The 14,100-nt window shown below is 46.9% G+C and overlaps 1 protein-coding gene across 1 annotated transcript in view; it reads left to right on the plus strand.

Moving 5' to 3' along the window:
* Nucleotides 1-5,962, plus strand: part of FAT2 (FAT atypical cadherin 2) — a 134,041-nt gene extending 128,079 nt beyond the window's left edge. The window contains exons 23-24 of the mRNA XM_075344334.1: nt 993-1,537; nt 4,729-5,962. Coding sequence (XP_075200449.1) covers nt 993-1,537; nt 4,729-5,192 — 1,009 coding nt within the window. The 3' untranslated portion in view covers nt 5,193-5,962. The remainder of the gene's footprint in view (nt 1-992; nt 1,538-4,728) is intronic.
* The last annotated feature ends 8,138 nt before the right edge of the window (nt 5,963-14,100 follow it).

Here is a 14,100-nt window from a genome sequence, read left to right on the forward strand (position 1 = left end):
AGTGATGCACATCCGGCATCGTTAGTGATATCGTAGCGTGTGGCAGCTATGAACGAGCAGAAATACTCATCTTCTCGTTCATCGTTGACACGTCGCTCATTTTCTAAAAATCGAACGTCATGTTGTTCATTGTTCCCGAGGCAGCACACATCGTTCCGTGTGACACCCCGGAAAAGATGAACTGCAGCTTACCTGCGTCCAGCCGGCAATGCTGAAGGAAGGAGGTGGACGGGATGTTTACGTCCCGCTCATCTCCGCCCCTCCGCTTCTATTGGCCGTCCGCTGTGTGACGTCGCTGTGACGACGAACATTCCTCTCCCTTCAGGAAGAGGATGTTCGCCGCCCACAGCAAGGTCGTTTGGAAGGTAAGTGCGTGTAACGGGGGGTTACAGCATTGTGCGACACGGACAACAAATTGCCTGTGCTGCACAAACGATGGGGGCGGGTGCGATCGCAAATGCGATCGCACGATAAATTGTAATGTGTAAAGCAGGCTTTAGATTAAAAGCTAAATGAGAATCTATATTTGAAGACACGTGTTTCAGGTTGTTGCCCCTCCTCAGTGCAAAGCAAGAGATTTGATTTGGCTGTATGAGAGGTCTCTGACTGGGGTCTAAAGGGTCTCTCTTTGTGGAGAAGGCCATGCTAGGCCATGCAATGCTCCTTTCAGAGAGGAAGAGGATTTGAATGCTCGAGCAGCATGGCATGGCCAATAAGTCTCCTTACACTGGTATGTCAGGCCATAACTCTCCAAAAGGATAGACATTACCCTTAGACACCAGTATAAACCCAAGAATTCTTTAAAGATTATAGGGGGCATCACGTCAAGTGCTCTGGTCTGAGGTGGTTAAGGTTGTGAAGGTGTCAACCAGCAGCAGGTGGTTCCCAATTTTAATGATACACCCTCAATTTTTAGGAATTGGAAAGCCCCTTTAATGTGAATTTGTCATTTTGAATACAGTCATTATAAATATCCTTTTTTTTTCTTGCAGATGTCACATTGTGGTGAGAAGCTGTCTAGATGGTTCCTGTGACCTCTGCACACCCAGCGCCACGTGCAATTGCAGCGACATTAATGGTGGGCAGCTGTGTAAGGTGGACGAGCCAGGAAAAGATAAACAAGCTCTTATCTCTGGAGCTCAGGAGATCGTGGAGATCCTCGGAGGGGTCCTCGCAGTCCTTTTCTTGGTGGGGCTTTTCGTCATTTTCAGAAAACGTATTTGCAGACGAGCTAGTAAGCATAAAGCTGCTCCACAAGATGATCCAGACATAAAGCAATATATATCCAGAGACATAGGAGTGGGCACCCAAGGGGCACCGATGGAACTTAACCTTCTCAGTAATGTAGCTCGGAATCAGTTGGATGCTGAAGGTCAGTCAAGGAGAAACAATGTTCCAGAGCTACTCACCTTCTGTAAGCCACAGGGGATCCGGGGCCCGGCCGTCTGCAGTGTGGCTCCCAATCTACCTCCAGCACCTCCGTCCAGTTCTGACAATGAGTCCATTGCCAAGAATCACTGGGATTGTGAAGACAGCAGTAAGTGTTTCTTCTATTTTGTCGAAGACCAAGCTCCACTAGATGCTAAAGACGCAGATTCACATTGACATCTCTTTGTGCTCTAAAGAGAGGATCACAGAGAACCTCAATGTGCAATCTGTATAATAGAAGAGAAAAAGGGAAAATTTCAGCTCCCCTAATCCAGTGTACTCCAGGGCTTTACAGGGTGCACGCGGTCCTCTGGACAGGCCAGTCTGGCATGAAGGCAACAGAGGGAAAAAAGGGGGAGGGTGGATCCAGCACCAATTCCAAACGATTAAAACCAAAATTTTATTAAGTCCACTTATGATTAAGGAATCTGTTTTTAATATGTAAGGTCCGAAACGCGTAAAGTTTTAACGCTTTTTTTCTTGCGTTATGGAGCCGGTCTATTTTCAATTTTTTAAAGGAATGATTTAATAAAATGTTGGATTTTATAGTTTGGAATTGGTGCTGGACCCACCCTCCCCCTTTTTTCCCTCTGTCGCAATCTGTATAATGCATGAATAAAAAGATCCTAAATTGGGAACACCAGTCTATAATATATCTTTATGGTCTAATATAGCAGCTAGAAGGAACCAATACATGGGTCGAAGCTGTAACTCGGCTTTTCTAGGGTAAAGACCTAGTTCTTAGACAGGCAAGTTAGTCAAGAATATAGTGTAATATTATGTATAGTATTAAAAGACTTGTACATACTTTTTTAAAAAGAATCTGTTATTATCACTGTGAATATGGGATAGCAGAAAATCAGGGCTCCTACACTGATCCTCAAACTATGGGGCCCTAAGCAATATCTGATGACTATTAGATAGCGGGGAACTGGGACTTCCAAGCTGTCACTCCAGCCATGGGGCCCTATGTTATCTCTAACCTCAGGGATACTCCTGATGGTGGGGATGCCTGAGTCTCCTTCCTGGCCATGCTCCTAACCAGTCCTGATCTGATACGTCCTCACTCAGGAAGGGACAGGACAGGAGTGAGATGAAACCCACAAATATAGACAGACGAGAAACTAAAAATGTCACTTAGCATGCACACACAGAGGTATAAGACTATAAGAAATTAGGAAAAAAACAAGAGCAGCAAGGAAGCAACAAGACAACAGGGGTAAACTTCACAACCCCTTACATAAAAAAGCAACACTTTCACTAGAAATTCTGGGACATCAAAGCTCACAGACCAACACATAATAAACTATAGCTGACATGGGTAGAAGATTTCATCCAGCATAAATAGAAGGGGAGCAAACGTGATTGGCTTCCCCACCACATGTGATTAAATGAGCCTAACAAGCAGACTAGCAGAGATTAACTCCCGCTAGCCTGCCTACGAATCATACTAAATAAGGGTTCAGTTATTGGCACCAACACAAATCACTTTGTTTGATGATTAGGCAAATCTCTGTACGCAGCAGTGTCTGAACCTGGTATTTCAGCGATTAGGGTCGAGCTGTAATACCAGGCACAGCCACTAGTAATAGTCAAGAGCTAGTAATAGTAGGGACAATTGCACAGCCTCGTCATAAAAATAATCATTTTTTTTACATGATAGAAAACCCCTTTATCTGTGGATATAAGGCATCTCCAGACAAAGTTACACCTTTCAAAACTTTCTATAGAGTCGCTTTTAAAGAAATGCCAATCTCCTATTACCAGAAGGCAGTACTGCAGGGCGTATACTTGTGATGCTACTGACCCCTGGTGGCCGGAGGGAGTGACAGCAGCAAAGATGCTACTTGTTCAGTCAGCGGCCTGGAACTCCCTGCAGTGTATCTACATGTTTTTGATTGACAGCCCTTACTCTCTGTAAGCTCCAGGAATGTCGGAGTAATTTCGCTACCTTTTGTTAGTTGGTTCTGGGAGTGGAAGGCTATGACATTAGCACTCGTTCTAGCTTTACCTTTAATGACAAGTAGTCTAATAGGTGCAATTTTTTTTACCCATTCAGTGAGGAAAACTAGGTCTGTCATTTTATATAACAGATTTTTTTTATTATTAATTAATTAATTAATATTATTATTATTATTATTATAGCCCCATTAATTCCATGGCGCTTTACAAGTGAAAAAGGGTATACATAAAAACTAGTTCAACCATCATTAACAGTACAAAACAGACTGGTAGAGGAGGAGAGAGGACCCTGCCCGCGAGGGCTCACAGTCTACAGGGAATGGGTGAGGGTGCAATAGGTGAGGACAGAGCTGGTTGCGCAGTGGTGTACTGGACTGAGGGCTATTGTGGGCTTGATCTAGGATGTAAAACTGCAAAAATCTGGGTGACAACCCCTGTTAGAGTTATAATGTCGATCACATTGCTTGTCCCTCCGTTTTTGCACAAATAATATTGTACCTAAGGAATTACCAAATAGAATTTTTTACTCAGTTGATGTAAGAAAACAACTTGGGGACTTAAAGGGAACCTGTCACCAGATTTGACCCCTATAAGCTGCGGCCACCACCAGTGGGCTCTTATATACAACATTCCAGAATAATGTATATAAGAGCCCAGGCCGCTGTGTAGATTGTAAAAAACACTTTTATAATACTCACCTAAGCGGCGGTCGGTCCGATGCGTGTCGCTGCACTCCTCTCTGCTGCGATCGCCGTCCTCGCCTGTGTGCTTGACGTGTCCTATGTGATGCACGCTAGCCAGCATTGAGGTCCTGCACAAGCGCACTATGATCTGCCCTGCTCAGGGCAGATCAAAGTATTGTGCGCATGCGTGGGCGGTCTTTAACCTTTCCTCACGCTTGCGCATTACCGTACTTTGATCTGCCCTCAGCAGGGTAGATCAAAGTGCGTCTACGCAGGACCGCAGTGTCAATCTGTCAGGATGACGAAGATCGCAGCAGAGAGGAGGCACTGGACCGGAGAGAGGAGGCACTGGACCGGAGAGAGGAGGCGCGCCGGACCGGAGAGCAGAAACAGCCATCGAACTGGACCTTGGGTGAGTCTTATAAAAGTGTTTTTTCCATTGTACAGCGCGGCCTGGGCTCTTATATACAGTATTCTGGAATGCTGTATATTACAGCTCACTGGTGATGGCAGCAGCTTATAGAGGCCAAATCTGGTGATAGGTTCCCTTTAACTGTGGTTTTTTGATGCCAAATGAAAATACCCTTTAAGAGCTAGTAGCATATTACATGAACATGACCTCCCTTCTTTAACTGCTTTTATTCTTCTGTTTCAGTGTATGGAGGAGACTCAGCATTTTTTCAGTCCACCTATAATCCTGTGGAAATACAGAGATATCCACAAAAATCCTCAAAATCCTCAGTTGCACCGCCTATTCCACCTCTTCCAAGACAACCAGAGCAGGAGCCCTTGTTTGGTGGGTTCCCATTTCCTTTGGAATCCAACAGAAGAGCCCCAATTCCTCCCAGTTATAACAACTGCAATTTGGATGATTTTCACCCACAACCATCTACCTGTCATGACCAATACACTGCCATCAGCTATTATCCCTCACAGCTCATGCAGCCTAAAGGCTTACCTTACCCAACCGAGAATGGAGTCCGACGTCTTAACGTGCGACTGAGCGTGGCACAGCCCTCTTATGCTGACTGTAGTGTCCCGCCAATGACCAATTCAAATTTCCGGGCTCCAGATCTGGCAGAAAGTGACTATGGCAGCTGTGAAGAAGTTATGTTTTAAAACTGACCAGTGATTGATTGTAAGAACATGGAGTTTGAGGAAGGTCAAGAGAAGACCTAGAGAAAGCATGGAAAGAGGCTACACAAAAGATTGCTGGAGTAAGGCTAAATGATATGGGTATACTGCAGCAAAAGTTTGGGAACCGCTATGGGGTTCTCAGCTATGCCATCCACATGAGAAATTGTGTTTTGATACTGATTAACACTGTGGATAATTTATTCATTCAGTTTGTGGAATAAAGGAACTATGGACAAAGGGCAATATCTTTCAATGAGATATTACAGAGCTCAAATATTCCTGTAACATGCTGAGCATGAAACATTTAAGTCCTGGTGACCCTAAAAAGCGGCATGGCACACAGTATTATAACCTCTGGCAGGGAATTTAGTTGTGAGCCCTTTGAAGGTGACCCCCACCTTAAAGTCTTTAACAAACAGAAACCTTTTGTGAATTTCATGACAAAGACAAATACTGCCATCACCAAGGTGTATATAAATATTACAACAGTGATACGGCAAATTATGTATATTGTGTATGCTGCCAGTGAGGGCCCTGAGGGTACTGGGCACTTATTTTCCCTCCATAAATGTATAATATTGTTATATTGTATCTTTTTGTGTATATAGCTGTATTTTTAAAAACATTAAAATATAATTTTTTATAAATATTTCTGTTAATGTGAATGTATTATATATTATTATCTTAAAGAGTCATGCACTTGGCACAAAAGCATAAGGCCTCATGCCTACAACTTGGCAAAAAACATTTTTGTGTGTGTAATATTAAAACCTTAAAATCTATAAGCCTGTATCTTTGTATGCAGATGTATACAGAGCTTTTTCATCTTTTATCATTTTCGCAATAACCGTCCTCAAAATGCCCAATTCAGGCACCATACGTCAGGCTAATAAATAAATACTAAAGCTATGTTCCCACGTTGCGTTTTTGATGTGCAGAAAATCTGCACATAAAACGCATGTTTTGGCAGAAAAAAAAGGAGCTGAAAAAAACGAGCATTTTTTATTGCGTTTGTGCGTTTTTTCATATGCTTTTTTCCATGTTTCTTTTTGTGCTTTTTTAAGTCATGGCGATGGTGGGGGTTCGGGTGCTGTAGCCTGCGATTGCCACCGGGTCACCGGATGATCTTACAGACGGGACCCGGCTCTCACTGCCAGGAGCCGTGCCTGCACGGCTCCTGGCAGTTTAACCCCATAACTGCTTCTATCGCACTAATCGTTTACCTCTCCCTGACGAACGGGTCCCTGTAATTCGATCACAGGGACCTGATCGCTGCCAGGTAACTCTGGGTCATCATCATAATGACCCGTGGTTACTGAGGTACGGATCGCCTCACAAACCAGGGCACTTACAACACCAGAGTTCCCTGCAGTAAGGTCCAGCGGTAAAGACCGCTAGATGAGAAAATGTCTGCTGACACTGGCTTATGTGGCTTAGGTGCAGGGAACCCTAGTGACGTTACAAGGTGAACAGAGTTCATGCGGGCGGATCTGCAGGAACCCTAGTGATCCGTCGGTATGAACTCTATTCATCTTGTGACATCACTGGAGTTCCCTGCAGCAAGATCCCACGGTAAACACCGCAAGATGAGAAAACGTCTGCAGGGAACTCAAGTGACGTCACAAGATGAACCGAGTTCATGCCGGTGGATCTACAAGAAACCCCGGTGATCCATTGGCATTAACTCAATTCACCTTGTGAGGTCACCAGAGTTCCCTGCAGCAAGGTCCTGCGGTAAAGACCGCAAGATAAGAAAATGTCTGCAGGGAACCCTATTAACGTCAAAAAAGCACTAAAAAAAGCAACGTGTGCATTACACGAGTTTATTTTCCTACGATTTTCACTGACTCCGTTGAAGTCAATTGGTGAAAAAAGCAGGAAAAAAAAACGCATAAAGAATTGACATGCTGCTTCTTTTTTCCAGCAACAAAAACTACAAGGAAAAAAGAAGCAGCGTGTGCACAGCAAGTCAGGATTCTCATAGACTTTATTGGGATGCTTTTTCCTTGCTTCTATTGATTACAAGAAGCAAGGAAAAAAGCATGAAAAAGCAACGTGGGCACAAGGCCTTAAGGGGTAATGACCAAAATAAAGTGGCAGCCCAGGAAGAATAGTCAGTGATGCCATGCTCAATGCTCATGGTTACAGTGATTCACAATACAGGAATAATGCACATAGTAATGTCACAAATGAAAGATAAGAAACACAATTATTTCATTGACACTAGCTAATAAAAGCTATGTAGTTAAAGGTTGAATTATTGTGCACAGTGACAACACTGGGTATAACGCACATAGTGATGCCGCAGATAATGACTAAAGACCACAGTGATGTCTCAGCACAACAATTACACAACATCATAATACAAAGATAGTGCACACAGTGATGTCATGAAACAGATATAATTACAATAGTGATGTCATTGAGCTTATAAACATAATGGTAGCGCTAATTATTAATATACCATATTTTTCACTTTATAAGGTGCAGTGGATTATAAGACGCACCCCAAATTTAGAGATAAAAAAGGTAAAAAAAGAAAAAAAATTGGGGTCGTCTTGTAGTCCAGTGGTGTCTTACCGGAGTGGAGGAGCGGCAGCTGTGGTGGAGTGGGGTCATAGGAGGCAGGGGTGGTGCTTGGAGTAGGGCGAGGCTGTAGGCGCTGCGGTGGAGGCTGTGCTGGCTGTGTGGAGCAGAGCGGTGCAGCGAGTGTCACAGATGCTCTGTTGATGGTGTGGGCTTCAAAGAAATAGTGCCCGTAGTCGGCGCGTGTGCAGATGGAGATCTCAGCTCAATGACAAGCCGACATCTCATCTGCGCACGCGTCACCTCCAGGCACCATTTTCCCTAAGTCCGCTGCTGGGAGATCAATGGGCCGGAGGTGGAGAATGCGCAGATGAGATCTTGAGCTGAGAGCTCCATCAGAGCACACGCTGACTCCGGCTGCCATTATTTGAAGCCTTCACCACCGACAGAGCATCTGGAACATCCTTCGCACCACCCTGGTCCACACAGCCCCCACCACAGCCAACACAACCCCCCACAGCCATCACAGCCTCCATTGCAGCCAGCACAGTGCCCATTATCCACCTCCTGGTAAGCTACATTCACATTATAAGACGCACACCTAATTTTCCTCCCACATTTTTAGGAGGAAAAGTGCGTCTTATAATCCGAAAAAAATACGGTACATAGATTTAAGGGGTCTTGGAAAAAAAGGGGACACCTAGCCTTCCAAAAGGATGGCAAATCTCTCCAGCATCGACAAAACCACCTAAAAATGTCTTTGAGGGAAGTACTTCCAAAAGGTTTCTTGTGTGTGATGCTGAGGTGCTCTGTCATCAGATGGGGCAGTAGTGCCTGCAATCAAGCATTCGAGGTAAGGACCCACTTTCTATGAACCGGAGCTGAAGAAAATGGGGTCATGCACTGAAAGATCTTACAGCGTTGATTTCGATGGTTGTCATGCAATACTTCACAAACAAGTAAACACCAAGAGTCTCCAAGAGGAAAATCACTTAAAGAAGACGAACAACACCCAAATACGTATTCAGTATAACAGTCAGTATCAATATTGTTGCTGTGTATAAACATGGCCAGTTTCTGCGAGTTACTCGGGTGTTGGGGTGGAAGAAGCAGTTGTGGATTTTCGATAATTAATTATTCCGGATTACAGGATTATCGCAGATCATCATATGGCGAAAATATAATAATTTCCAGTCAAAACAATAAATGTTCAAAGTTGTTTCTGTGCTTTAAGGTCCCAGTCACCTGCTGTCATCTCAGCCCATCAATTATTTCAGCCATCACCTGTTTGATGTGAGGAATCCCACGTAAAAGGTCAACAGGTGCAGTCAGTCCTTTTATGAGGAACCACCTATAATTTTCAGGTCATCTACGTTAGTTTCAAGTGGTGGAATCCTGTTTGAATTAGTTATGGCCTTATATGATCAAGACGTAGAATACCAGGAATTAAAGCGATCAATGGCTGTTTGTTGGATGACATCATGTAAATAGACACAAGTTGGGACAGTGACACAATGACTTAATGACAGGACAAGTTTCAGCAGTCTACTCGAGGTTTAATAGTAGACATGGATAATACTCACGTTCTGCACAGAAATTCCTAGAACTTTATGAGTGTAATCTCATGGACTTTATCCTACAAGACCCTTTAAAGGTCAACGAAGTCTACCCAACACTTTATGACTGGTCAACAGCCCAAAACTAAGAAAAGTAGTTTAGAAATGTGTCTGTATTAAACAAAAGTGTACCCATCATAAAAAATTAGACATGTCTTAAAGACATGTTAAACATTGTGCTTTGTGTGGGTTCAGATACTGGAAACACTAAGGATTTGGTCGAGCTGTTACATTTTCCCCTTGAAGACATCAACCACGTTATGGTTATGTGATATAATATTATACACTCTTGTGAAGGTAATGTAACGTGAACTATGATGTACTGTATGTGTGATGTGTATAGTAATATAAGGTAGGATGTATAGTGAATAGCCCTGTTATGTGTAGGATAAGATAAGAGTTAAGTGCTGGTAATGTATGATTGTGTGTGTGTGTGTGTGTAGGCATGTAGGTGAAAGGTTAAGTCTGCCAAGCAACAGACTGGAGGGGCAGAGAGAGTTAATGTGAATTGGAGCACAAGAAAAAAAGGATATCTTTCCTGTTAGTGTTCAGATAAGGATGAACCTGCAGCAATACTAGATGTGAGGTCTTACTAAAGAGCAGGACCGCATGCAGTGGGTATCCTGAAGAAGAGACAGAAAACTGAGAACCATGGTAGCGAGATCGAGAGAGTAAGAAGAGACTGAGACACAGAGTTCTGTCAGAGACAGGTTCGAGAACGCAACCAAGTGACAGAGAGAGAGAGAGAGGTCTGGAAGAGAGAAGATCAGCGATTTGGTCCCTAGTTGCTTAAAGTTCTTAAGGTAACATGTCAGGACTGAATAGTATGTGAGATGAAGAGAGTGCCCAGGCAGGAGTCCCTTAAGTGTTAGAAGGCTACAAGCCTTTAAGGGAGAGGAGAAGCAAAATCAAAACTTGAACACGATTAATTTCATGGAGTGTGCTATAAAGCTGAGCTGGGTATTGGTGAAATGTACAGGACAATGTAAAATGGGAGGAATATATGAGATTAAACATGCAGAGGAAAAATGTTTGGAGATACACTGTGGTGATAACGAAATGCCCAAGAAGATATGTGCCCAATATCATGTGTATATAGTAGTCATCAAACTTTTGTTGAGCAAAACCATGTTTTTAAAGAAGCGGTGGTTTCCCTTAGTGAACAACAGGTCCTGGCCAGCCGGAAGCAATGGCAGCATGTGGCCTGCAAGGGCAAATCACTCCAGTTGTAACAGCACACACCCAGACAGGACCTCCATCTTTCATGTACTGTGCCAGGTGCAGAAGATGCAAACCTATCCCACAACTACTGCCTTGCGTTGCGCTACAACCCGAGCAATCGGTGAAATGAAGAGATAGAAGTGGTCAACTGGGCATGGTGCATCTTCACCTCTCGGAGACCCCAGCAATCTGATACTGATGACCTCCCAAATGGATAAATCATTAATATGTAAGTAGTAGAAAACCTCATCAGTACAGAATTTTGGACTTAAAACAAAATGATGAAACTTGAAAGCAATTAGGAAAGATTATTATCTCTGCTGATATATTTTAATTGTGGAAAATGATGCCTGATGTATAGAAACAGAACCATATACTATAAATACAGTATTAATGTGATGCCCTGGACTAGCCAGGTAGTCACAAACATACCAACATACACACCCCCACCCTAGGCAGTTACACCAGCCAAACACAAAACCCTTGTTGCCTCCAGTCTGATGTCCACACCAGGTGGGGCGGAGCCAGGCGGTTGGCCCCACCCACCGAGGAGTTTACAGGCCTGGAGGCGGGAAAAAGTGACAGTTCAGTCTTAGAGGTGAAAGTGAGAGGAGTGAACACTTGAGGTGTCTGGGTTGGAGCCCAGACACTAACAGCAAGGTTGGCAGACGGTGGTGGCCGTCTGCAGGAGTTAGTGTAACTTCGCAGAGCCGTAAGGACCGGGGTCGGGCGTCGGCCCGCCGGTACTGGACCGGGGAACGGAGTGAAGCTAAGCACACAGGCAGGGCCATCGGACCCCTACCAGGCTTGGAGCCACCGTCAATAGTCAAATCCGAATGTGACAGGAACCCCCGGGGTTTCTCAACTACTGAAGTGCCGATTGAAGGCAACCGTCCACCCAGAGAGGATATACAGCCACCGCCACAGGCTAGAGATCCAAGGGCCCGCGCCGCACTGTCCCTGCAACCCTGCACCTCACCACCTCTCCCCGTTACACCATCGGGCCCCGGGATCACCAACCCCTGCCCACGGAGGGGACAACATCTCAGCTGCACCCTACCATCTCTCCCGGGATCCCCGTTACCAGCAGCGGTGGTGCCATTATCACCATGACCCGTGGGTGGCGTCACGAACAATCTCCCTAACCAAACCACCCCCCTTTCACTCACGGGTGAGGAGCGCTGCTTGAGTCCCCAGGTCCGGTCCACCGCTTGAGCCACCGAGCAGCAGCAGCAGAAGCCCCGGACCCGAGCGTGGCGAGCGCGTCCCCTCCACCCGTGACAACTTGGCGTCACGAACAGGATAGAACCGATCTACTTACCAGTAGAAGTGCGCCTTGTGGTCCCCGCAGGCGGCGTCTGGCCGAAAAATTGAAAGCGCCGCCATCTTTGGCGCGAAAATCTCCCGCTCGAGCGTCCTTCCCGAGCAGGGAAGGCGCGAAAGTGACGCCCCACCCCCAACAACCGGAAGTGCTACAAAGAACCAAGGGGGGGCGGGTGAAAGCCTGCCTAATGTAGCCGAGGGCATAAAAAGTGGGGACGCCAGGACTCTGCAACATACCCGGTTCCTGGAAGCAGCGTGCAACATGTCCGCACCACCTGAGAGGCCTGAGTCTCCGGAGCCTGCCCCCGGGATGGCGGCATGGCTGAAAACCCAAGTGATGCTGTTGTGCTGTCGTAACCGGGCCCAAGTACGGGACCTGCTGGATCGCTGGACCGCTGAGATGGAGGAGCTGGCTGCGGTCGTGCGGGCACATGAAATAGAGACCATGCTAGAGGAGCTGGTGAGTTACCCACGCCCTTGTGTCCCTGAAGGACCGGCCGCTGCGGCTGAAGGACTCGGTCTACCCCTGGCCCCAGCAGGGCCCGCCCCATCGCCTGTGCTGGCCGCCCGCACAGCCTTGCTCAGACCGCCGTCCCCACTGGAGGTGGCGGAGTCCGTGCTGCCCCACCAGGGCCCGGAGGCCCGAGAGGACGCCAGCCAATCAATAGCTGGAGCGGTTGACTTAGAAGAACCGATGGCGGTCCTCCGTACACAGACCGATGACGGATCGCGTGCCACTGAGGAACCACAAGTCTGGGCTCAGTTAGAAACCGTTGCTGTCCTGCAGGGTCCCGTCATTAGCCCCCTGGAGTCAGATAACAGCGGCTCGGGGGCTGACACGGAGCCTGTCTCGGAGGAGGGAATCTTCGGCCTGTATGACATGGAGGCCACTTACATCCCTCGGAGCGGAAATAATGGATGCCGGGCAGCCCTTCCTCGTCGCACCTGCCGTGTGCTGGAGGGGCTGGAACCCGTGTTTCTTCACCTGGAGCCGGGTGAGGAGTACGAGAGTGAGCAATAGTGGCAGCGGTCCTCCGTTGCAACCAAGTTGTCCCCGTTGGGACCCTCAGCAGTTTGAATGAATGAATACCAATCAACCGAAGCTTCATCTGATTGTTTACAGTGATTATTCCGGCCGTTGCCGGCAAGTTGTCCCCAAAGGGACCCTTTGTTTGTACCGTATGCATGAGGAACTGCTCATGGACATGGCCGAGAACTGGCAGGCCACCCACGAACTTGTGGGCCTGTAAATAGTGTTGTGGGCTGTTTTCAGTTTTCCGTGCCGCCTCCGGAGAGGCAGATTGGAGGAAGGGCCCACAGCAGAGGAGGCTGGGGCCCGGCCACCACCTGGACCGGTGGCCATCCTCCGGGGGTCAGGGGTCCCCCTAGACATGGGGTCCCCAGAAGTGACAACCAGGTGCGAGACACCGTACCCGTTCCCGCTCGGGCAGCCTGAACCTGGACTGGGGTCAAGGGGTGCTGCCCACTTCTTAGGGGCAGCATCAGGGCTAGGTTGCTTGGGTGGGAGAGCAGAAGACATCCGTCCGTCCGTCAGTATTAAAAATGTTTATATGTGCAACGTTTAAAGTGACCTGAAAAAAAATGCTTATGTTTTAAATGTTTACGGTTTTATCTGTTATTTATCTTTTTACAGTTTGAACAAAAATAAAACCGGTGATGAACGGGCAGCCCGCGGACGGTCTGCGTTTTACCAAGGAGGAGTGTGACGCCCTTGACTAGCCAGGTAGTCACAAACATACCAACATACCAACATACACACCCCCACTCTAGGCAGTTACACCAGCCAAACACAAAACCCTTGTTGCCTCCCTCCAGAGTCTGATGTCCACACCAGGTGGGGTGGACCCAGGCGGTTGGCCCCACCCACCAAGGAGTTCACAGGCCTGGAGGTGGGAAAAAGTGACAGTTCAGGCTTGGAGGTGAAAGTGAGAGGAGTGAACACTTGAGGTGTCTGGGTTGGTGCCCAGACACTAACAGCAAGGTTAGTAGACGGTTGTGGCCGTCTGCAGGAGTTAGTGGAACTCCGCAGAGCTGTAAGGACCGGGATCGGGCGTCGGCCCGCCGGTACCGGACCGGAGAACGGAGTGAAGCTAAGCATACAGGCAGGGCCATCGGACCCCGACCAGGCTTGGAGCCGTCGTCAATAGTCAAATCCGAATGTGACAGGAACCCCGGGGGTTTCC

Source organism: Anomaloglossus baeobatrachus, chromosome 4 (assembly GCF_048569485.1).
Source record: "Anomaloglossus baeobatrachus isolate aAnoBae1 chromosome 4, aAnoBae1.hap1, whole genome shotgun sequence".
Taxonomy (NCBI): domain Eukaryota; kingdom Metazoa; phylum Chordata; class Amphibia; order Anura; family Aromobatidae; genus Anomaloglossus; species Anomaloglossus baeobatrachus.